This window comes from Bos javanicus, chromosome 18, assembly GCF_032452875.1.
Source record: "Bos javanicus breed banteng chromosome 18, ARS-OSU_banteng_1.0, whole genome shotgun sequence".
In the NCBI taxonomy this organism is placed as follows: Eukaryota; Metazoa; Chordata; class Mammalia; order Artiodactyla; family Bovidae; genus Bos; species Bos javanicus.
The window spans coordinates 40,172,878-40,199,456 of NC_083885.1; the positions used below are offsets into that span (position 1 = coordinate 40,172,878).

The 26,579-nt window shown below is 41.4% G+C and overlaps 1 protein-coding gene across 1 annotated transcript in view; it reads left to right on the top strand.

Moving 5' to 3' along the window:
* HYDIN (HYDIN axonemal central pair apparatus protein) overlaps nucleotides 1–26,579 on the top strand; it is a 465,600-nt gene that overhangs the window by 323,307 nt on the left and 115,714 nt on the right. Inside the window, 1 exon segment of the mRNA XM_061387844.1 lies at nucleotides 8,369–8,682. Within this exon segment, the coding sequence (XP_061243828.1) occupies nucleotides 8,369–8,682 (314 nt within the window).

The following is a 26,579-nucleotide window of genomic DNA, read 5'->3' on the forward strand; positions in this document are numbered from 1 at the left end:
TCTTTAGAAAACAGTGACTTCCCAGCAATGAGAGAAAAGATCTTAATGTCCCTCAAATTTGACCAAAATTCAAAGCCCAGGCCCTGAACCAGCCAGCACATCTCCAGATACTGAGAAATGGGAACCAGGCCACAGGAGGAGGCTGTGAGCTCCCCTGGCCCACCTTCTGGGGATGTGGTGTTCCCTGAACAGTCCCACGAGATCATCCATCCTTGGCTGGATGTGCGGACACCAGAGGGAATGACTGGGCCCCGCAGCAGGTGGTGCTGCAGAGGGAAGAGGATTGAAGGAGAGGGCAGCCCCACACTCCATCGTGTTCAGTCTCTCAGGGGGACAGCTAATGGAGAAATGAGATGGAGGAGACAGGAAGGGCAGGCAGGGTAGAGGGAGCCTGTGACTGAAGGATGTTTGCTGTGGAACATGAGTGGAGATGACTGAGACATGGAGACATGCTGGGGGAGACAAGTGTTTGTGGGAGATGGGGGATAAGCCAGTGGATGAGAGGGTATTGCAGACAGACTGCACTGCTGCCCTCCCCCGCCCTTCCTTCCTCACTGACTCTTTAGGGTCTCATTCAAGCATGACTGCTGGGAGGCGGAAAACAGCTGAGGTCTTTGAACAGAAAAATAAAAGGAGAAGATGATTATAAGCAAGAGGCAGATGAAAATCTCCTGCGAGGGAACCTGTGCAAAGAAAAACACAAAGTACAAACAGGGAGTTTTCTACAGCCTCAGAGAAATGACAGACGATATAACCTGTCTTTAAAAAGAGCTCAAGGACAAGATACAAAGGTTCAAAGAGGAGACCAAGAGTGGACTGAAGAGCAGAGGAAAACAAATGGATGAGAATGAAAATCCAGGCACAAGCAGTTTTCTCTGTCTTAGGTCAGACCCCATCTTGTACCTCTTGAAATCTTAATAAGATAAAAGTAGAAATGTTCAAAAGGAAAGCCACCCAGAATGATAAAATGAAAGAAGAGGGTTGGTGTAACCAATTAATGAGAGATTTAAATTCTATAAGATAGAATGAGGAGGGGAGTGGGTAGACAAAAAGGCAAAGATGTAAAGCATAGGAAATTCTCCAGTGAGGCAAGGCAGTGTGAGTCCTTCAGCTCAGGTAGCCTGGGCTGAGAAGCACCAGCTGTGAACACAAGGGACCCTGTGTGCACCAGCCAGCTGTCCTGACCAACTCCACTCAGAAGACATGGGCAGCGGGCTTTCATCCCAAGATATAAAGATAAATGCTCTTCCGCAGAGAAACTCATCAAAATGTTCCGGGAATTTAATGTGCCCTGTGTCAGTGTCGATACGTCAGAATAATCCCTGGTATCTGAGTTGTGTGCAATGCCTGATCATCCCCTCTCTGACCAAAAAAGCTCTTCCGTAGACCCATCCTGCTACCGGAATTGAGAACTGGTGGCCTTGGGACTGTTGGAACACCAGAGTGGGTCAGGAACAACTGTTTCTTGTAATAAATCGTGTAGTACAGTTCAACCTTTTATATTACTTGCACATGTAACTTTAATAAAAGCAATACATATAATTTTGGAAATAACTTCTACAAATCAACAGGAAAAGTACCAACAACCCAGTGGAAAAACAGGCAAAAGAAATGAACAGAGTCCACAAAATGAAAACAGCTCTTAAATATATGAAAGTATGTCCCACTTCACTCATGTTAGAAAAAATGCAAGTTAAAATGACTATGAAACACATTTTTTCCTATCAGACTGGTAAAGAGCAAAAATTGGATGATGCTGTATATTAGGGGGCATGTAGAAACAGGCACTGTGTTGGGGAAGTATACAGTGGAAGACAGTAGAGCTCTCGCTATCAACATTTTAAATGCCCATACCCTCTGACCTCGTCATTCTACTCCTAGGAATTTATCCTATAGACATAGACACAATATACAAGATAATATATATACAAGGATATTCATTGCAACATTGATTATAAGAACAAAAGACTGGGAGTCAATATCTGTCCATAGAAAATTGCTTAGAAAATGATGGCAGAATTTTATGCTGGAATAAAACGCAGCTATTGAAAAACAGTGAGGCAGCTCAGTATGCACCGATGAGTGATCCCCCAGTGGAAAAAGCAATGTGCAGAACAGGAGTGCATAGTATGCTATCATATATGTAAAAAATAAAGGAATACATGTTATTTTATATTCATGTAATATCTTTATGTTCATACAGGGACAGATAAGACACTTGTGTAATCATAAGCGCCTCAGGGGAGGGAAAGAGTTCACTTGAGTTACAGGAGGGGAGATGGGCTTAACATGGTTTTCATTGTCCTGTCTGTTCAAAAATAATGAAATATTGTTTTAAGATTAAAAAAAAAAAATAAGGCCACACTTTGTCCTGGAACAAAATGATGTAGAATATTCAACAGGTAGATATATCTTAGTGAAGTTACCAGTCTTACGATTAACCAAAGAATTCAATGGCTTTTAAAGAGAGGAGACCCACCAAGGAAAGATTTTAGACTTACCTTAGACTTCTCCACACTTTCTTATCAATTCTGTTGATCATAAAAGGATGATAGTTCAGTTCAGTCACTCAGTCATGTCCGACTCTTTGCGACCCCATGGACTGCAGCATGCCAGACCTCCCTGTCCATCGCCAACTCCTGGAGCTTACTCAAACTCATGTCTGTTGAGTTGATGATGCCATTCCACAATCTTATCTTCTGTCGTCCCCTTCTCCTCTCACCTTCAATCTTTCCCAGCATCAGGGTTTTTCCTATGAGTCAGTTCTTTGTATCAGGTTGCCAAAGTATTGGAGTTTAAGCTTCAGCATCAGTCCTTCCAATGAACGTTCAGGAGTGATTTTTAGGATTAACTGGTTTGATCTCCTTGCAGTCCAAGGGGCTCTCAAGAGTCTTCTCCAACACCACAGTTCAAAAGCATCAATTCTTCGGGGCTCAGCTTTCTTTATAGTCCAACTCTCACATCCATACTAGACTACTGGAGAAACCATAGCTTTGACTAGACGGACCTTTGTCAGCAAAGTAATGTCCCTGCTTTTTAACATGCTGTCTAGATTGGTCATAGCTTTTCTTCCAGAAGCAAGCATCTTTTAATTTCATGGCTGCAGTCACCATCTGCAGTGATTTTGGAGCCCAAGAAAATAAAGTCTGACACTGTTTCCATTGTTTCCCCATCTATTTGCCATGAAGTGATGGGACCAGATGCTATGATCTTCGTTTTCTGAATGTTGAGCTTTAGCCAACTTTTTCCACCCTCCTCTTTCACTTTGATCAAGAGGCTCTTTAGTTCTTCTTCACTTTCTGCCATAAGGGTGGTGTCATCTGCATATCTGAGGTTATTGATATTTCTCCTGGCAATCTTGATTCCAGCTTGTGCTTCCTCCAGCCCAGCGTTTCTCATGATGTACTCTGCATAAAGTTAAATAAGCAGGGTGACAATACATAGCCTTGATGTACTCCTTTCCCGATTTGGAACCAGTCTGTTGTTCCATGTCAAGTTCTAACTGTTGCTTCTTGACCTGCATACAGATTTCTCAGGAGGCAGATAAAGTGGTCTGATATTCCAATCTCTTGAAGAATTTCCCACAATTTGTTGTGATCCACACAGTCAAAGGCTTTGGCATAGTCAATAAAGCAGAAGTAGATGTTTTTCTGGAACTCTCTTACTTTTTCTATGATCCAATGGATGTTGGCAATTAGATCTCTGGTTCCTCTGCCTTTTCTAAATCAGGCTTGAACATCTGAAAGTTAATGTTTAACTTACTGTTGAAGCCTGGCTTGGAGAATTTTGAGCATTACTTTGCTAGTGTGTGAGATGAGTGCAATTGTGCAATAGTTTGAGCATTCTTTACCATTGCCTTTCTTTGGGATTGGAATGAAAACTGACCCTTTCCCATCCTGTGGCTACTGACGAGTTTTCCAAACTTGCTGGCATATTGATTGCAGCACTTTGACAGCATCAACTTTTAGGATTTGAAATCGCTCAACTGGAATTCCATCACCTCCACTAGCTTTGTTCATAGTGATGCTTTCTAAGGCCAACTTGACTTCACACTCTAGGATGTCTGGCTCTAAGTGAGTGATCACACCATCATAGTTATCTGAGTCGTAAAGATCTCTTTTATATAGTTCTTCTGTGTATTCTTGCCACCTCTTCTTAATATCTTCTGCTTCTGTTAGGTCCATAGCATTTCTGTGCTTTATTGAGCCCATCTTTGCATGAAGAGGGCTTCCCTTGTGGCTCAGCTGGTAAAGAATCTGCCTGCGATGTAGGAGACTTGGGTTCGATCCCTGGGTTGGGAAGATCCCCTGAAGAAGGGAAAGGCTGCCCACTCCAGTATACTGGCCTGGAGAATTTCATGGACTGTATAGTCCCTGGGGTCACATAGGTCTCCAGTAGCTGGCCGTGATTGTACAGTGGTTAGTACTCGGTGTTGTGGCCACAGCAACCTCGGTTTGAATCTGAGTCACAGCATTGTGACAACAATGGCACAGCAAGGGGCCTCTCTTTTCAAATTCCTTTGGGGCTTCCCTGGTGGCTCAGATGGTAAAGCGTCTGCCTGCAATGAAGGAGACCTGGGTTCGATCCCTGGGTCAGGAAGATCCCCTAGAGAAGGAAATGGCAACCCACTCCAGTACTCTTGCCTGGAAAATTCCATGGACTGAGGAGCCTGGTAGGCTACAGTCCATGGGATTGCAAAGAGTTGAACATGACTGAGCAACTTCACTTTCTTTCTCACTGCATGAAATGTTCCCTTGCTTGGTATCTCTAATTTTCTTGAAGAGATCTCTAGTCTTCCCCATTCTATTGTTTTCCTCTATTTCTTTGCATTGATCGCTGAGGAAGGCTTTCTTATCTCTTTGCTTTTCTTTGTAACTCTGCATTCAAATGGGTATATCTTTCCTTTTCTCCTAACCTTTAACTTTTCTTCTTTCCCCAGCTATTTGTAATGCCTCCTCAGACAACCGTTTTGCCTTTTTGCATTTCTTTTTCTTGGGTATGGTCTTGATTCCTGCCTCCTGTACAATGTCACAAACCTCCGTCCATAGTTCTTCAGGCACTCTGTCTATCAGATCTAATCCCTTGAATCTATTTCTCACTTCCACTGTATAATCGTAAGGGATTTGATTTAGGTCATACCTGAATGGTCTATGGTTTTCCCTACTTTCTTAAATTTAAGTCTGAATTTGGCAATAAGGAGTTTATGATCTGAGCCATAGTCAGCTCCAAGTCTTGTTTTTGCTAACTGTATTGAGCTTCTCCATCTCTGGCTGCAAAGAATATAATCAGTCTGATTTTGGTATTGACCATCTGGTGATGTCCATGTGTAGAGTCTTCTCTTGTGTTGTTGGAAGAGGGTGTTTGCTATGACCAGTGTGTTCTCTTGGCAAAACTCTATTAGCCTTTTCCCTGCTTCATTCTGTACCCCAAGGGCAAATTTGCCTGTAACTCCAGGTATCTCTTGACTTCCTACTTTTGCATTCCAGTCCCCTGTAATGAAAAGGACATCTTTTTGGGGTGTTAGTTCTAGGTTTTGTAGGTCTTCATAGAACCATTCAACTTCAGCTTCTTCAGCACTATTGGTAGGGGCATAGACTTGGAAGACTGTGATATTAAATGATTTGCCTTGGAAACGAATGGAGATCATTCTATTGTTTTGAGATTGCATCCAAGTACTGCATTTGGGACTCTGTTGACTATGAGGGCTACTCCATTTCTTCTAAGGGGTTCTTGCCCACAGTAGTAGATACAATGGTCTTCTGAGTTAAATTCACCCTTTCCAGTACATTTTAGTTCACTGATTCCTAAAATGTTGATGTTCACTGATATGTAATAACTGGCATTTATATACCCTACACTATGTGCCAGGCACTGCTGTGAACATATTACCAATATATTAACTCATTTAATCCTCTTAGAAAAGAGTTAGATACTATTACTGCTCCTGTTTTACAGATGGAGAAACTAAAGACTAGGAAAGACAAGCAACTTCGCCCAAGTTCACAGAGTAACTAACTGGCAGAGCCAGAATTTGAACCCAAGCAGTCTGGCTCCAGAGTCCATGATCTTACAATTAATAGCTCTTAAATAAGAATTTTTCATAATTTTAAAAGTGAAAACATGATTTTTAAAATAAATTAGTCTAATTCCATTTTTGTAAAATTTTATTTATCCATTCATCATGTCTGGACTAATGTTTTACCAAATATGATCTCTGAGAAATAATATCTGGTGAAATTTTGGATAAGTTTGTGACTTCTTCGTGCTTTTGTATTTAAACACTAAGCATTACAATGCCTAGTGCGGCAGGTGCCATGGTCTACAAGAATGGCTTCTAAACTGTGCCAAGCCACATGTGCCAAGTGGCTGGCAAGGCTCTCAGAGGAGATTAGCCAACTGGGGAGTCATTACCCTCTCTCTGACTCTTCAATCGGGTAATTGGTTTTATCCACTGAAGCCATTTGATCATGTCAGTGAAGCACACGGTTAAATACCTGAACCTTAAAACTCAGTGGAGAGGAAAGTGCTCTGTAAACAGATTTGTTCTTGTGCTGTATTCTTCCTGACTTCCTCAGGGCACTTTCTACAAAACCAGGAGGTGGCTTTCATGCCGATTAAATGTGGGGAATAAGGGATTCCTAAAAAAGCGAACTCAGGGCCAGGCTTTCTATGGGAAGGTGTTTCTATGGCCTTGGTATCAAGGAACACATGGGGATTTGAATCAGAGAAGAGAACAAACACAATCTCCCGAACAAACTCTGTACAGCTCTGGAGTGTCATTTTAAGTTGAATAGAAAACAGCGGAAAGTGAATAACACTGTGCTGTGTTAGAATTGCAGACGTTAGAAAAGAAATTAAATTACCTAATCTATCCCTTTCTGGGTCACCGTCTACAGAACCGCCGCCCCCCCCCCCACCAGTCCTTTAGAAAGCCTTTTAAAAATTTTCTTAAGCAAAGAACATTTCCCACTTATCTAGGAAGAGCGTTTTGCAATCTAATTTATTTTCAGTTTTTATATTATTTTCAGAATATTTTATAATAGCTATTCATTGCAGACTTTCCTTTCTCAACTCCTCAGCCCTTAGAACCTCACAACGTTTATCAAAATCTCTTCTTTCAAATCATTTTTCTCCAAACTTTTCTTGCTTTCATTTTCAACTATTGAAAAATATGTGTGTGCATAGAGATTGAGATAGAGATGGATACATATAGATATTGCTATCAGTATGTCAGCTGTTTATGTAAACTGTGGATGCATGGTTATGGATAAAGTGTGTGTGTGTATGTATATATATATATTTATATATATGTGTGTATGTATGTATTTCTTACTAATGTGTGTGTCTGTCTGTATGTATATGTATGTGTGTGCACATCAGTCAGTTTAGTTCAGTCGCTCAGTTGTGTCCGACTCTTTGCAACCCCATGAATCACAGCATGCCAGGCCTCCCTGTCCATCACCAACTCTCGGAGTCCACCCAAACTCATGTCCATTGAGTCGGTGATGCCATCCAGCCATCTCATCCTCTGTCATCCCCTTCTCCTTCTGCCCCCAATCCCTCCCAGCATCAGGGTCTTTTACAATGAGTCAACTCTTCGCGTGAGGTGGCCAAAGTATTGGAGTTTCAGTCAGCATCAGTCCTTTCAAAGAACACCCAGGACTGATCTCCTTTAGGATGGACTGGTTGGATCTCCTTGAAGTCCCAGGGACTCTCAAGAGTCTTCTCCAACACCACAGTTCAAAAGCATCAATTCCTCGGTGCTCAGCTTTCTTCACAGGCCAACTCTCATATCCATACATGACCACTGGAAAAACCATAGCCTTGACTAGATGGACCTTTGTTGGCAAAGAAATGTCTCTGCTTTTTAACATGCTATCTAGGTTGGTCATAACTTTCCTTCCAAGGAGTAAGCGTCTTTTAATTTCATGGCTGCAGTCACCATCTGTAATGATTTTGGAGCCCAAAAAAATAAAGTCTGTTATTGTTTCCACTGTTTCCCCGTCTATTTCCCATGAAGTGATGGGACCAGATGCCATGATCTTAAATTTCTAAATGTTGAGCTTTAAGCCAACGTTTTCACTCTCCTCTTTCACTTTCATCAAGAGGCTTTTTAGTTCCTCTTCACTTTCTGCCATAAGGGTGGTGTCATCTGCATATCTTAGGTTATTGATATTTCTCCTGGCAATCTTGATTCCAGCTTGTGCTTCTTCCAGCCCAGCGCTTCTCATGATGTACTCTGCATATAAGTTAAATAAGCAGGGTGACAGTATACAGCCTTGATGTGTAAATAACTTTGCTTGTCCTGTATATCAGATTGAAAATGCATAGTGTAGAGGTTGGTAATTCCCCATTGTCTTTTTTGTAGCCTGTTAAACTGGAGGTCGGTGAAGTGAAAGACCTGCTGGTCAGATTTGACCCTTCCTACAAAAATGATCTGAACAACTGGGTGGCCGAAGAAGTTTTAGCCATCAAGTATGTGGAGCACCCTCAAGTGGACATCCTGCACCTGCGTGGAGAAGTGAATTACCCCAACCTCACCTTTGAGACCATGGAGCTGGATTTTGGTTGTATCTTGAATGACACTGAGGTGATCCGCTACGTCATGATCACCAACTGCAGCCCCCTGGTTGTGAAGTTTCGCTGGTTCTTCCTGGTGGATGATGAGGAAAATCAGATAAGGTACCAACCAGCAGGGCAATCCTGCAGAGCTCTCCTGTGCTTTCATTTTTTAAATCTCCTTTGGACTTTGCACTGAGTTTCCTGTATTCTGAGTCCTGGTCTTCCATGAATATTTTCATTTTTTAACTTCTATTTATTTATTTCTGGCTTTGCTGGGTTTTCTTTGCTGCATGCAAGCTTTCTCTAGTTGCAACAAGCAGGGGCTACTCTTCAGTGACGATGCCTGGGTTTTGCACTGTGGTGGCCTCTTGTTGCAGAGCACGGGCTCTAGGGTGCGTGGTCCTTCAGTTGTTGCAGCTCTTGGGCTCTAGAGCACAGGCTCTAGGGTGCGTGGTCCTTCGGTTGTTGCAGCTCTTGGGCTCTAGAGCACGGGCTCTAGGGTGCATGGTCCTTCGGTTGTTGCAGCTCTTGGGCTCTAGAGCACAGGCTCTAGGGTGCATGGTCCTGCGGTTGTTGCAGCTCTTGGGCTCTAGAGCACGGGCTCTAGGGTGCGTGGTCCTTCGGTTGTTGCAGCTCTTGGGCTCTAGAGCACGGGCTCTAGGGTGCGTGGTCCTTCGGTTGTTGCAGCTCTTGGGCTCTAGAGCACAGGCTCTAGGGTGTGTGGTCCTTCAGTTGTTGCAGCTCTTGGGCTCTAGAGCACGGGCTCTAGGGTGCGTGGTCCTTCGGTTGTTGCAGCTCTTGGGCTCTAGAGCACGGGCTCTAGGGTGCGTGGTCCTTCAGTTGTTGCAGCTCTTGGGCTCTAGAGCACAGGCTTCAGTAGTTGTGGTTTATGAGCTTAGTTGTTCCACGGCATGTGGAATATTCCCAAACCAGGACTGAACCAGCGTTGCCTGCATTGGCTGGCGGATTCTTAACTGCTGGACCACCAGGGAAGCCCTCAATAATACTTTCAGTTGGGATAAAGTTCCACAACTAATCACCGACAGAGGAACAAAGAGCCATGGTCCATCCTAGGTTTCACAGGAACAGCAGATAACATATCCTTGAGAGCCCCAATTGCCACTAGACGAACAAAGTGATATCCCTAAGCCTGCTCTAATTTTGAAACTAGCGGTTGGATCATTAGAGATTTATCACTAAAAATAGTCTTTGTCAAGTTTCCTTAATAAGCATTTCAAACTCAAAGCACAAATCGAGTAGGACAACACATGAGGCGTGTGCTCCCCTGAACTCTACCTTCTGCATATTTCAGTGGGTTTTGTCCTGGCCCATAAAGGTACATTGTATGTATAGACATATACTCATACATGGGAGTGTATGTGAGAGATGGCAAGCACTGAAAGGGAAAAGCTGTCTTCACAATATTTAGGTTTAAAAGTGTCTCTCCTTTTCACTTAGAAGCTAAATCCAACTTAATTTGAAAAACACTCCTTTATAGAAACGGAAGCAGCCTATTTCATTCAGGCCTTAGTAAGTTTCATCTGGGTCAAAACCCACATTGGTGGCCAGGATGAATGGGCTTCTGCGTGTTTCCCTGCTAGATGTTTGGACAGCTCAGTTTTCAACACCTGAATATGAACAGCCATTCTTAACTGGGAGTAGCTCATGTTGTTTCTTGGCTAGTCGATGCTTCCTATACACAGTCTCATCTTGTGTATGACAGCCATCCTTTCCTTTAGCATCCTGTTTCCATGGTAACTATGGCTTGCTCTGCACGTCTTCCGTAAACATCTGATGATAACCCAGTGTAGCACTGAAGCCGGTTCAGGGCCTGAGTGATGAGCCTACTCATTTAGGTGCCAATGATTGACTGTTCAGGTTTGGGATGAAATTTTGTAGATAGTGAACGTTTAAAATAATTATGGAAAAATCAGTCAACCTGACCTAATGAGTTTCGACTACCAGATTGTAGAAGTTATTCTGATGAAACACAGCTAAATGAATTTATTCCATCTGGGAGCAGGGGACATGCTTTATTTATTTTTTTGTTTTCGAGAAGCCATTTCCATAATTTAAAATGATGACATTTTGAAAATGTACTTGGCCAGTACTAGAGGTGATACACTTAATTTTTCATTGGCTTAAACACTCATTTGACCTTTATTTCCCTTTCTTCTTTGTCTTCTGATATCTTGATATTGAGCCTTTTGCTTATATTTCATTTGTTCATTCAGAGAGTCTCTTGGAAACCATTTGATAAGTGACTCTTATACACCAAATACTTAATGAGGCATCAGAGATACAGAAGTAAGACGTGATCCCTGGACTGAGGCTGTTGGGGAAGCAGGTGTGTAAACCACGGTGGGCACATGGTGGTGCCAGGCTCTATGAGAAGCCACGGGGATGAGTGCTCACAGGAGTCAGAGAAGACTACGCTGAGAAGCACAGTTAAATGCTCTAGTCAGAGAAGCCCAGAAACATTCTCAGTTACAGAAATAGCATGTATAGAAGTTAGGATTCATGGATTCTGTCCCAAGTGACAGGAAACCTGGCTCTATGTAAAAACGAAAAACAGAGTTCATTCACTGGTTGCCACAGCTCAAAATCCCAAGTTCATTTTGGCTTCTGGCCTGGCTTAAAGGAAAGACGCAAAGAATGTCCCTGGTGCCAGTTTCCCTGTCTCAGCTCTGCTCTCCTTCACATGTTAGCCATGTTCTCAGAGCTGCCAGCACTCCTGGGGCCATGTCTGTGCGATTCTGAGCCACTGGAAAGGAAGATGAGCCTTGGTCCCAGAATTTTCAGGAGATTCACTCTGATGGGACCATCTTAAATCACCTCTCCTGTCCCCTCCCCTTACCAGTCCCGTCAGGAGAGGGTGAAGCACTTGATTAGCATTGACCTGATTGTGTGCCCCATGCCACGGGCTGCACTGGTGACTCAGAACCACGTGGACTGAAAGGGTGGGAGTGGGGCACATCTCCAGACAAAAGCTGCAATATGGGGGGAGGAATGCGGGAGAAGCAGATGGTACACACTTGTCAGTGTCCACAGGGGCCACAGCACAGACTTCATCTGTAGGGGGGCAGTCAGGGAGAGGAGTCTGGGCAGGTAGACTGGCGGAAGCACGTGAGAGGCCTGGGATTCCATGATAAGGACCTTAGACTCTTTCTTGGAGGCACTGGTTGGAGTTGTAATCAGGAGAGTGACAGAGACAGGTTTTCTTGGAAAAATAACCCTTAGCAGCAGTCAGCACAGTTGTCCAACCCTTCCTTCCTGAAACATAATTCCTTTCATGTCTTGAATAGCACCATACTCTCCTGCTTTTCCTCTTGTCCCCTCGACTGACTATTCCGCAGCTCTTGGCCAGCAACAGCTGGAGTTGTGGGGGCACAGGGCTCCCTCCTAGGCCCTCTGCTCCTCCTGGAGTCGCCCCACCCACAGCTTCACTCAGCTCCTGTGGCAGAGGCTTCTGAATGTGTATCCACTCCTAGAACCCTCGGAGTTGCACGTTTACCTTCTTGACATCTCCTCTTGGCTGTTTCACAGGCGACTCATGTCCAGTGTACCGCACTCCAAACTCAGGCTCAGTCCCCTCCCTGTTTCTCCTCCAGGGCCCCTGTTCCAGTAAATGACCCCACTGGCCTCCTGGGAGGCATCCAGATTTCTTCCTCTTTTTTTTTCCCATGTGCCCCATCAAATCCATCACCAAATTCTACCTACTCCACCTTCTAAAAACCTCTCATTCCCATTCCCATGGTTGTTACACTAATTGAAGGTATCCTTGCCTCTTCCCTGGACCGTTGTGATAGCCTCTGACTGGGTTTTCAGCCTTTGAGGACACCTGTGCTTTTTGAGATTAAGTATAGATACTCACTGTATTCCTCAAGGCTCAACATGTACCACCCCTGTGTTCCTCTCCAAGTGTTCCTCACTCTGCTGTCTGCTGCCACCTTGACATCTTTCTGTTTGCTCACATGCCAGCCTCTTTCCTGCCCCGTGCTGTTGTTGCCTCACGCCTTCTCTCTGCTGGAAGCTCTACCTGCTCACCTAGCTAGCCCTGCTGCCTTGTCAAGTCTCAGGTTAAACTTCCTTCCCTGAGAAGCCTTCTCTAAGACCCTTCCCTACTGGAGATCCCCTGTCATAGGCACTGGTAGCCCGTCTCCTCCGTGACTCATCACATTTGAACTCTGGCTTAGGTTCAACTCCCCTGCTGGCTCTTAATCCCTGTGAGACTAGGGAGTGCATCTGACCTGTGGCTTCTTTATCCCTGGGCCCAGCACAGTCCATAGCACAGAGTGAGTCTTGAAAGAATATTTTGTAATTAATCAACTTCTCTCCCTGCCCCTGGTGTTTGTAGTGAGAGGAGAGTCATTTCATAACTGGTTTAACATTCTTTTCTGTGAGCTTCCTGGCACCTGCCAAATGGAAAGGTTCAAGGCATAAATGTCACCTTGCATAGAAAAAAATGCCACTTGCTGTCCAGACAGATTCTGTCTGGACAGCCTGTCAGGAAAACATGAACCACTCATTGACTAAAGGTCACTTTTATCAGATATACCAACACAAACCTTTCATTTCCAATCAGAAATTCCTCTAACCCTCACAACTAATAAAAGAAACAAAATCGTAAAAGAGGATTTTCTTTTTTATTAGACAGGATATGAGGAGATCTCAACACTGTCAATATTCCTACCTGTCACAGCACACATATATCACACCGAAGGGAGTGTGTGTGTACATGTGTGCAGACATGTGTCTGTGCATTTGGGAGTTTGTGTATATGTGTGAGATTTTTTAGGCAATTCTTACTCAGACATTCAAAGCGTCTCTCTTGTTTGAGCATAATTTTTGTTCCCAAAATTTTTCCATCTCATGTCACACATAAAAACAAAGAAGTGAAGTGGGCAAGTGTGTTTGGTAAGCACTCTGTAAGCCTGCCATTGTCTGAAACCCACTCATCTATGTGAGTCCCTGTGCATGACAGGGTTGTAGACTGACTCTGGTAGATGACAGTCCAGTTGCTCACGTGTAGTGAGGAAGCTGGGGTGACACATCGGGGCTGGGCACGGCTGCTGGCCTGGTCAGCGCTGTAGGAATGTACCCTTTCTTTGGCCTGACTGCTCAGCTGGATAAGAACATGATGTTTCATGGCATCCGTGTAGAAGGAGAGCAAAGGAACACCCACACTCAAACCAGGCTTTGCTCTGAAGAGACCAGAGAGAGCCAAGCAGATGCTGGCTCAGCTGGCATCTGTGCCCAGACTAAGAGCTACAGGCTGACGCGATGTTAGAACTTCGAGCGTGGGCCACGTGGTCCCCAAGGACAGCTTTGCCTTTTCATTTCCAAACCAGATTATAAATAAATCAAATACAAGAGCCTAAGGGAGCCCAGCCTGATAGCAAAAGAACATGTATTGTTCTCACACTGATTTTTCTGTGGTGAGCATCATTTATCCAATACTGTGATTGTAAGAGGAGAGTGGAACGGCTGGAAGCGCGATAGAGGGATGCTCATTGCCTGGAGGCTTCTGTCTGTTTCTTCATCACCCCTCACTCTGTCTTGCCTTGGAAGTGGAACTTTTTAAAGACACGGAGTCAGTGGTAGCCGAGGTCCTGGGCTGTGGAATTGGACATGGCTGGTTATGTCCTCCTAGGTCTGTGCTCCTAAATGTATGACCCTGTGCCCTGGTTTACTTACCTGTAGAAGCGGGTAATGCAGAAACCGAAAAGAGTTGTTGTGAGCACTAAATGTTAATGAAGTGCATGTGTCTCCAAGATGACACTTGAAAGAAAAGTCTGCAACTGGTGGCTGTTTCCAGGTCTCAAAAGGTTCCTTCATCTCTGTTCCTTCCCACCAAGGGCTGCTAAGCGAAACCCTCCCCAGGACCCTAAGCGTTAGAACCACAGGATCTTTAGACACCCAGATAATGGACTCAGACCCCTTTTTCTTCTAAAGGGTAGAAACTCACTTCCCTGTACCAGGCCACATTCACCAAGGCTGAAGCCGAGCCTTCACAGGCCAAGTGTGGGCCGGATGGCCAGGCCCAGCTTGCCTCCCTGTCCTCCCCACCACTCCTCTCCACAACCAGGTAAGCCCGGACTCAGGGTCAAGGATAAGCCCTTGCTTTGCCCAAGGGCCCAATCAAGAAAACAAAAATGTTTAGGGGGAAAATAAAATGAGGCTTTATTTTTCTTTCAAAACAAAAATAATTTTATTGAGTCCCCTGGGGCAGGCACCGGGTATCCTTGCACCACAGCCTTCCAGGGCTGCTCAGTACGCTGAGAGCCTGGCCTCTGAGGCAGCCTCCCACTCAGCCACCTGCCCCACCTGACTTGGTGGATGGCTGAGGGTCCCTGAGCCTCGGCTTCCTCATCTGAAATGAGGGCGATTGTAATGGCGCCTCCCACATATGGACGTGGTGAGGATTGACTCCACCCCTACTCAGAGCTTAGATCTTCGCCCATCACATAATAAATGATCAGGAAGTGTCAGGTGTTATGGTCATTCCTTTATTGAGGAAATCATTGGATTGGCACCCCTGTGCAAACACAGGACCTATTTGAGAAGAAGGGTCCCAGAGTTGGCTTGGAGATACCTTCTCCTGAAATCAGTCAAAAGCTACAGAGCCTGAGGGTCACAGGTTATCTCTTGCTAGCCTAAGCATTTATCCCTTTCATAAATAACCCTCTCACTTCCAGGCCCTGAACCTCTTGGAATCCTTTAAACTTCTGCAGCATGGTTTTTTCTTTTCCGCCTTCCAGGAAGTTTGTACAAGAAATTATAGAGCCTGAGGGCTAGAGGACAAGCAGCTCTGTTGAGGGAGCAAGAAGGTCAAAAAAGGGAACAGAAGTGGCCACAGATGGCTTCAGGCAAAGTGCCAAGTCAAGTCAAGTTAGGCCCCTCCCACCCCCCTTTTTGCCCTAATTCTCCCCCTGCTTGTATTTGACCCAGAATGATGATTTTACAGCCTACAGAATGACTCCAGGGGCACCAGGGACTAACCCTTCACCTGTATGAGTCTCCTTTTGCTGCTGTAACAGACCACCATAAGCTGATGCTGGCAGGAAGTAGACAGCACGCCTAAAGGATTGGTCTAGATGAGGTTAGGAAAGAGCGCGGAGGCCTGAAGGGATAAGGGGTGAGACTTAACCAGAACCTCCGTGGCCTTCCTCACCAGTTCAGGATGTCCTGTGACCTGTTCTTCTGAGTCATGTATGGCTGAGGGTTGAGGGGCAGTTGACCTAAGAATTTCCCCTGAGCAGTGGGGCAGAGGTACTGGGGATTAGAACTTCAACATAGTATTTCAAGGGGGACCTTGAATTCAGCTCATAACAGTCTTTAATTAAAAAAATTTAAATCGGCAAATGTATGAGTAAACATTCGAAGAGTAAAAAGGTCATGACATCAGAAGCCCATGAGCCAGGGAAATGGTAACAATATGACTGGGAGGTTCTGCAGGGCCAGTCAGGTCATGCTAAGAAATTTGATTTTTCTTCCAAAATGTGGGGAAAAGCTATGGAAGGGTTTAAAGTAAGAGAGTGACATGGGCTACTGTGAACCAGAAACAGCAGTCCTTAGAATAACTGTAACTGCAAGAGGTCATTATCAGCAGGCCCATTAAAGGAGGGACAGACTCATTAAAGACACTTCTATGGGTATACTTAAGAAAGAAGGAAAATTATCTGATATAATGTCTAAGATGCAAGAAAGATTTCTGAACTAAGAAAATGGTACATTATGGGTAAAGTTAAACTCCATTAACTACATAAAATGATAATAGTAATGTAAAATCTGGGGGATACATATCATTTCAATATAGGACTGAAATACTGTTCACTATGAAAGAGGAGAAATCAAAGATTTTAGGTCTTTGAATTGTTCCAGAAGAGGGAAAAAGTAAAGGGGACAATTACAGTCAATCCAAAGATAAATTTAAAAATTAGGGGAAGGGGTGACATGGAGAAGATACAGAGAAAATTTTTAAAAATTACAAAATAAAATGATAAAATAAATCCAAATGTATCAGTAATTGAAATCAATGTAAATTAAACTAGCTAAGAAAATGGCTGTGCTTCTGGATTTTACTCACAATTATTTTAAAAAGAGATATCTGAAAAATAAGGACATGGTAATGTAAAAGGATAGGAAAAGATAAAACAGGCATATCTTGAGGGGGAGTTCTGACAAACCTATGACACGTCAGTTCAGTTCAGTTCAGTCACGCAGTCGTGTCCGACTCTTTGCGACCCCATGAATCACAGCACGCCAGGCCTCCCTGTCCATCACCAACTCCCGGAGTTCACTCAGACTCACATCCATCGAGTCAGTGATGCCATCCAGCCATCTCATCCTCTGTCGTCCCCTTTTCCTCCTGCCCCTAATCCCTCCCAGCATCAGGGTCTTTTCCAATGAGTCAACTCTTCGCATGAGGTGGCCAAAGTACTGGAGTTTCAGCTTTAGCATCATTCCTTCCAAAGAACACCCAGGGCTGATCTCCTTTAGAATGGACTGGATGGATCTCCTTGCAGTCCAAGGGACTCTCAAGAGTCTTCTCCAACACCACAGTTCAAAAGCATCAATTCTTCCGTGCTCAGCTTTCTTCACAGTCCAACTCTCACATCCATACATGACCACTGGAAAAACCATAGCCTTGACTAGACGGACCTTTGTTGGCAAAGTAATGTCTCTGCTTTTTAACATGCTATCTAGGTCATAACTTTCCTTCCAAGGAGTAAGTGTCTTTTAATTTCATGGCTGCAGTCATCATCTGCAGTGGTTTTGGAGCCCAAAAAAATAAAGTCTGACACTCTTTCCACTGTTTCCCCGTCTATTTCCCATGAAGTGATGGGACCAGATGTCATGATCTTCGTTTCCTGAATGTTGAGCTTTAAGCCAACGTTTTCACTCTCCTCTTTTACTTTCATCAAGAGGCTTTTTAGTTCCTCTTCACTTTCTGCCATCAGGGTGGTGTCATCTGCATATCTGAGGTTATTGATATTTCTCCCGGCAATCTTGATTCCAGCTTGTGCTTCTTCCAGCCCAGCGTTTCTCATGATGTACTCTGCATATAAGTTAAATAAGCAGGGTGACACTATACAGCTTTGACGTACTCTTTTTCGTATTTGGAACCAGTCTGTTTTTCCATGTCCAGTTCTAACTGTTGCCTCCTGACCTGCGTATAGGTTTCTCAAGAGGCAGGTCAGGTAGTCTGGGATTCCCATCTCTTTCAGAATTTTCTACAGTTTATTGTGATCCACACAATCAAAGGCTTTGGCATAGTCAATAAAGCAGAAATAGATGTTTTTCTGGAACTCTCTTGCTTTTTCCATGATCCAGCGGTTGTTGGCAATTTGATCTCTGGTTCCTCTGCCTTTTCTAAAACCAGCTTGAACATCTGGAAGTTCATGGTTCACGTATTGCTGAAGCCTGGCTTGGAGAATTTTGAGCATTACTTTACTAGCGTGTGAGATGAGTGCAATTGTGCGGTAGTTTGTGCATTCTTTGGCATGCCTTTCTTTGGGATCGGAATGAAAACTGACCTTTTCCAGTCCTGTGGCCACTGCTGAGTTTTCCAAATTTGCTGGCATACTGAGTGTAGCACTTTCACAACATCATCTTTCAGGATTTGAAATAGCTCAACTGGAATTCCATCACCTCCACTAGCTTTGTTCATAGTGATGCTTTCTAAGGCCCACTTGACTTCACATTCCAGGATATCTGGCTCTAGGTGAGTGATCACACCATTGTGATTATCTTGGTCATGAAGCTCTTTTTTGTACAGTTCTTCTGTGTATTCTTGCCATCTCTTCTTAATATCTTCTGATTCTGTTAGGTCCATACCATTTCTGTTAAAAAATACTGTGTTTTAACTGACACGTCAGTTAAAATATACTTAATTTTGTATTATCATTTTAAAATTTTTATTGGTGAATAGTTGGTTTACAATGTTGTATCTGTTGCACAGCAAAGTGAATCAGTTATACACATACATATATCCACTCTTGAAAATTCTAGATTCCTTTCCCATATAGGTCATTACAGAGTGTTGAGTAGAGTTCCCTGTGCTATAAAATAGGTCCTTATTAGTTATCTCTTTTCTATAGAGTAGTGTGTATGTGCCAATCCCAATCTCCCAGTGTATCCCTCCCCTCCTCCCTGCTTCCCCCAACCCCCACCCTGGCAACTGTAAAAATAGACTTTGAAACAAAAAAAAGCATTGCTAGAGATCAAGAAAGTTACTAGGTCATTTTTTAAAAGTTCAGTTCACCAGAAAGATATAATAAATCTAAACTCCACATGTCTCAAAACATAACTTCAAAACACTTAAAGCAGATACTCAGAGGACCACAAGTAGAAGGAGACAAATCTACTGTCTTTAATAACACTCTCTCAAGCAGACAGAAAATCAGCAAGACTATATAGTTTTCATTGCCCCATGGAGTAGCCACCAAGGCTCATGTAGCTATTTAAATTAAAATTTTTTTAATTAAAAATGCAGCTCCTTAGTCACACTCACCACATTTTAAGTGCTGATAATCACATGTGGGTTAGTGGTTATTGTATTTAATACCATAGATATAGAACATTTCATCACTGCAGAAAGTTTTGTTAGACAACTCTGCTACAGACAACTTGAACACAATTAATAGGCTCAATATAATTGATATATGTTGAACATCCCACTAAGAAAAACTCATCCAGCCCTATGGAACATTTATGAAAAATTATCATATTCTAGGGCTTAAAGCAAATGTCAACAAATACGTTAGAAATGGATAACAAATAGATATTTAAAAACAAATAAAGAAGGACATAGGCCTAGACATTTTAAAATACACTTCTGAATAATCTAGGGTGAAAAAAATCACAATGAAATTTAGTAAATACTTAGATTGAATGATGGGCTTCCCTGGTGGCTCATCAGTAAAGAATCCACCTGCAATGCAGAAGATGTGGGTTTGATCCCTGGGTTGGGAAGAGCCTCTGGAGAAGGAAATCACAATCCACTCCAGTATTCTTGCCGGGAAAACCCCATGGTCAGAGGTGCCTAGTGGGCTATAGTCCATGGGGTCGCCAAGAGTCAGACACAACTTAGTAGATAAACAAGAACAACAGATTGAATGAGGATGGAAAAAAAATAGTGGTAATAAAAGCTAAAGTGTAGTTATAAAAAATTTTTATTGGATTATAGTTGATTTACAATGTTGTGTTAGTTTCAGATGATTCAGTTATGTAGATACATATATTCATTCTTTTTCATCTTCTTTTCTCATATAGGTTATCACAGAATTTGAGTAGAGTTTCTTATGGCTATACAGCAGGTCCTTGTTGGTTATCTATCTTTTATATAGTAGTGGTGGTTGGTGGTTTAGTTGCTAAGTTGTGTCCAACTCTTGTGACGCCATGGAGTATAGCCTGCTGGGCTCCTCTTGTCTGTGGGATTTTCCAGGCAAGAATACTGGAGTGGGTTGCCATTTCCTTCTCCATTATATAGTAGTATGTGTATGTTAATCCCAAACTTCTGATATGTCTCCCCAACTTCCCATGCTTCCCCTTTGGTTTTCAATATCTGGAAGTCTTGTTTGTTTTATAAATAAGCTTATTAGTATCATTTTTAAAAATTAGATTCCACATATGAGTGATATCATATGGTATTTATCTTTCTCTGTCTTTAGTGTGATCATCTATCTCTAGGTGCATCCATCTTGCTACAAATGGCATTATTTTGTTCTTTTATGACTGAGTAAATGTTCCATTATATGTATGTGCCACATCTTCTTTATCCATTCCTCTGTTGATGGACATGTAGGTAACTTCCATGTCTCAGCTACTGTAAATAGTGCTGCATGAACATTGGGGTGCATGTATCTTTTCGAAGTATGGTTTTATTCAGATATATATGCCCGGGAGTGAGATTGTTGGATCATACGGTAGTTCTGTTTTTTAGGGAATCTCCATACTGTTCTCTATAGTGGTTGTACCAGTTTACATTCCCACAAACAGTGTAGGAGGGTCCCTTTTTCTCTACACCCTCTTCAGCACTTACTGTTTGTAGATTTTTTTGATGCTGGACATTTTGGCTCGTGTAAGGTTATACCTCATAATTTTGATTTGCATTTCTAGTGATAATTAGTGATGTTGAACGTTTTTTCATATGCTTTTTGGTCATCTCTATATCTTCTTTGGAGAAATGTCTATTTGGATCTCCTCCCCATTTTTTGATTGGGTTGTTTGTTTTTTTGACGTAGAACTGCATGAGCTGTTTGTATATTTTGGCGATTAATCCCTTGTCAGTCAGTCACTTTGTTTGCAAATATTTTCACCCATTTTGTGGGGACAGGCCAGGCATGCTGCTCAGCATTTTTGAATTCACAGGACAGCCCCCAACAACAAAGAATTATCTATTCAAAATATTGATAGTGCTTCCATTGACAAACTCTACTTTAGATGCTTATGTTACAAAAGAAGGGAGGCTGAAAATTGAGTTGAACATTTACACCTTTAGAAGTTGGGTAAATAGATAATAAAGTCAAAGAGAATAGACAGAAGGAAATACTAAATGTATGGCCAGAAACTAATGAAAGAGAAAATTAAATAAAATACAAAGAATCAACAAAGCCAGGCGTTGGCTATTTGAAGAGACTATCAATAAAATTGATAGATTCAAGCAAGACTGACCAAAAAAAAAAAAGACTCAACTATTGCTAGGAATACACAAGTGATATAACTACAATTGTAGCAGATATTAAAAAGCTGAAATTTTCATGAGTAACTTTATGGAAAATTTTGAAAAATTGGATCAATTCCTAGAAAAATACAACTTTTGAAAACTAACTTTAAAAAAAGAAATACAAATAGTCTTTTAATCAGTAAAGAAATTGAATAGTTTCAAGTCTTTCTATAATAAAACAGTAGTCCTGATAGACAAAAGCAAGTTTTTCCAAGCATTCAAGGAACAAATAATTCCCAACTTACACAAATTATTTTTTATATTACTTATTTTTTTATTGAAGTACAGTTGATGTATAATATTGTATAAATTACAGGTGTATAATATAGTGATTCACAATTTTAAAGGTTATACTCCACTAATAGTTATTATAAAATATTAGCTATGTTTTCCATGTTATACAGTATGTCCTTGTAGTTTATTTTATACATAATAGTTTCTAACTTTTACTTCCCTACCCCAATATTGCCCATCCCATCTTCCCTCTCCCCACTCGTAACCACTATTTTGTTCTCTATATCTGTGACTCTGTTTCTTTTTTGTTATATTCACTAGTTTGTTGTATTTTTTAAGATTCCTCAAATATGATATCATATAGTATTTGTCTTTCTCTGTGTGACTTATTTCAGTTAGCATAATGTTGTTATCCAACCATGTTGTTGGAAATGGCAAAATTTCCTTCTTTTATGGCTGAGAAGTATTCCATTATACACACACACACACACACACACGTGTGTGTGTATATATATATATATATATATAGACACACGACATCTTTATCCATTCATTTGTTGATCAACACTTAGGTTGCTTCTGTATCTTGGCTATTGTAAATAATGATGCTATGAACACTGAGGTACGTGTATCTTTTCAAATTCATGTTTTTGGTTTTTTTTCCAGTATATACCTAGGAATGGAATTGGCAGGTCATACGATAGTTCTATTTTTAGTTTCTTGAGAAACATCCATACTGTTTTTCTCAGTGGCTGCATCAACTTATGTTTCCATCAGCAGTATTTGAGGAGTCCCTTTTCTTCACATCCTTTCCAGCATTTGTTATTTGTGTTCCTTTTTATAACTCTTCTGATAGGTGTGCAGTGATAGCTCATTATAGTTTCAAAAATTTGCATTTCTCTGATAATTAATGATGTTGAACATCCCTTTGTGTGCCTGTTGGACATCTGCATGTCTTCTTTGGGAAAATGTCTATTCAGGTATTCTGCCCATTTTTAAATCAAATTGTTTATTTTTCTGATGTTGAGTTGTATGAGCTGTTTATATATTTTGGGTATTAACCCCTTATTGGTGATATCATTTCAAGTATTTTTCTTCCATTTAGTACATCTTTTCATTTTGTTGATGGCTTCCTTTGCTTACACAATTCACAAACTTACATAACTCTTGAGAAGTAAAAAGAAAATATTACTTACGTCATTTTTTTAAACTAAACTAGCCAAAACCAATTAAGCCAGATCAGAGACATAAATATTTCATGTCATTATCACTCATTAATTAACAAATGTGAATGCAAAATATCCACCAAAATGTTAGCAAACTGAACCCAGCAAAGGATAAAAAGATGGAATATCATGACCAAGTTGGGCTTATTCCAGGAATGCAAGATTGATTCAAGATATGAAAAATCTAAACATGCATCACTTTACTATTTTAAAGAAATATGGTCCTTTCAATAGTAAAATTAAGGAAAACCCATTTAATAAAGCTAAACAACTGTTCATGGGAAAATTCCTCAACTCCATCAAGGAGAATTTGAAAAACAATAATATGTTAAAATTATTTCCTTTAACATCACAAACAAGACAAAGTTGCATTTCTATTCAGTAATTTACTAAAGAGCCTGGCCAGTGCAAGAAGATACAAAAATAAATAAAAGGGGCTAGATTTGGAAAGAAAGAAATGAAACTGCCATGTTATGATTACTTATATAAAAAACTCAAAATAATCCATAGCAGATTATTAGAATTAGGAAAAAAATTTAGTGAGGATGATGGATGGGTATGAGTTATAAAAGCCAAATGCATTTCTGTGTACCAGCAACAAATAAAAAAGAGAATGCAAATTTTTAAATGTAGGAATAAATTTAACAACATTGCAAATATCTTTATGTATAAAATAATTTTATTAGAACTCATTTTAAAAGATGTAAATACAAGGTGAGACATACTATGATCTTTGCTTTAAAAGACTCAATTTGTTAAAGATGTTATATTTCTCCCCAAAATTATAGTTTCAATGCACCTATAATCAAAATCCCAACAGGTTGATTCTAAAATATTAATATATATGCAAGAGCAAAGGGACAAGACTAGTCAAGTCCCTCCAAAGTAAGAGGTCTTTCTCTACTGGGTTACACATTACTATGAAAATATAGTGATTTTAATAGTGTGGTATTGGTGCACAGATAGGCAAATGGACTAAAGAACAGAATAGAGTCCAAAAACAGACCCATACATGTATGGGAACATAACTAAGTTGAAATCATAAAACAAAGGAGAAGGAATGGTATATTCAGTGAATGATCTAGGGACAATCCACTATCTATGGAGGAAAAAAAGCCTAAATGCATCCCTAAACTCACACTATACAAAAAATTAATTCCATATGGGTTAAAGGTATAGAAGTCTGAACTTTAAATATGAAAAAAATGTGGGATGATGCCTTGATGATCTCTGAATAAAGGGGAATTTTTTAAACAAGATAACAAAAGGCTTAAGGTTCAAAATAACAGAAACTTAAAGAAACTTTTCATAGTTTCTGCCTTAAATTTGAGAAATTTTATTCCTTTTTACACCATAGAAAAGAATGAAAGACAACTTACAAACTGAAAAAGGTTTCAGCATACATATTACCTTAAAATTATTAGAGTACATAATACATAAAGCATGCCTTTGAAGGAAGAAACATGTAATTCAATTTTAAAAGGGAGGAAATGAGCAGTTATTTCACAGAAGAGATCTGAATGGCCAGTAAGCGTATCAAAAGATGTTCCATCTTATTAGTAATCTTGAAAATGGAAATTAAAACAACAACTGGGCACCACTGCACACCCACCATATTAAATGCAATACGGCCATACTGAATGTTGTTGAGGGTGTGGAGGTTAGAAGCACATGCATTGATAATAGGCTTCTAAACCAACACAGTTACTTTGGAAAGCAACATGTCACTCACTGATCATTGATCCTGAACATTCCCTATCTGGTTTTGTACCATCTTTCTTTGGTTCTGCTTCTGTTCTCAGCCCAGTTGGTCAGTACGTGCCATCAGTTTTTCCTCAAAAGTGTTTCCTGTATCGGTCCTGCCTTCTAGCTCCTAGCCACCCTCTTACTCAGGCATCCGTCCTTCCTGGTTCCCGCCGCACTGCTAGACAGCTTGCTTCCCTCTAGCCCACACCACATACTGCTTTTCTTCGGGCTACCGCTTTCATCATCTCATTTCCTTCTCCTGACATCTGTTGCTTTTCAAGGCCAGACTTTCCATCTGTGCTTCTCTCCATCAGTAATCTCTCTCTTACCAGAGAGATTTTTGGCCTCTAGCTTTTTGCCTTTGGCACAAGTGCTCCACATCTTGGAAAGCCCTCCTCTTAATCCTCTTGTGTCAAGCACCATCTCTGTATGAGGAGCCAGAGGAAAACAGTACACTAGTCACACCTTTCACTGCCTTTTTCAAATTCAGCTGGCTTTTGGCCTGTTGCTTAACTGAAACTGCCTCTCTGGGTCAGTAATGATTTCAAACCCAGCTGAAGCCCTTTCTCACTCCACAGTGTTCCTTGACATTCACTCTTGTTTTATTGTGAAATTACATCATGTAGGCAAAAGCATGTATAACACATGCACATAGCTTAAGAATAATAATGAATTCAACACCTACATCTTATCACCCTCATCATAAATATAACACCATTGGTAAATCTGAAGCCCCTGATGAAAGAGAACAATGTGAGGTCAGCCCCCAGCTGTCCTGCTTATCCTCCATGCTGATGCCCCTGGAAGCCCCCCAGGCCTCCCATAGCCCATTTATCTAGAATCTCCTCTCCTGCTATGATGTCCAGCTAAAAACAGGGGATTACATTTGCCTCTGGGACTAATGGGAGGGTTTCACACCATGTTTCAAGTCTGAGCTTCCAGAAATAAGTTCCTGCCTTTGTAGTCAGCCTGCAAGTGACTCCAGTCCAAGAAAAGGGCGACTTTTCACTCTCTTCATATTTAACTTAAAAGTGATCACCATGTGAGGAATCGTACAGTCTGCTTCTGTTTGCAGTCTGCTTCTGTTTGCAGTTTAATTTAGTCCAATTTCCTGAGATACGTTACCCCATAGAGAAATGAATTGGGCTGCCTTTTCATTTCAACTTTGAGTGTTATAAAACTTCTAGTACTGTTTTTATGTTATTATAGAAGAATTCCAGTTACCTTATTTTAGATTCATTCTTTTTAAGGCATCTTCTCAATGTCTCAAATTCAGTGGAGGGCGTCAGGCTTTTAGATATTCAGTGTGAACTAACCTGGCTTCTAAAGGAATCAGTGGTAAGTTATAGGTGCACATCTGAACCTGAGTTAGGATGACATCTGCTTGCTTCATATAGTGATCTGATTTATCCACATGTTTGTATTAAGATTTCCCAACTCCCCCAAAGCTAGCTATATCTACTAAGAGCCAGACATGAAAGAAATTGACAATTTTTTAACGTCTGGCCCTTAGTAGATATAGCTAGCTTTGGGGGAGTTGGGAAATCTTAAGTAATACACACGTGGATAAATCAGATCCCAGGGAACTGTATTCAATGTTATATGGCAGCCTGGATGGGAGAAGAGTTTAGGGGAGAAGGGATACACGTATATGTATGGTCAAGTCGTTTTGTTGTTCACCTAAAACTATCACAATGTTGTTAATTGGCTATACCCCAAAACAAAATAAAAAACTTAAAATTTTTTAAAAGAAGAAATTGACTTTAAAAGCTGTCCTGTTTTGGAAACATTTCTGAAGAGCTTTGAAGCTGATTGTAAGGGAGATTTTACAGCCCACCTGTTCGGCAGCATGTAGCAGTGGAGACACCTTCTGGAGCTTTTATAGAAGTGGTCACTTATCACGGAAATCCCTCTGGAGAGCTTCAAGGTAGACTCTGGGCACACCCCTCTACTCTTACCTTCCAACAAAACTGTAGGAAGTCACTGCAGGGGCAAGGTCAACTGTGTCTTGCTTTCCATATTTAGATACAATCAGAATGGGTCCCTCCTCTTCCAGAGAAAGCTTTTAGACAATGCACTGT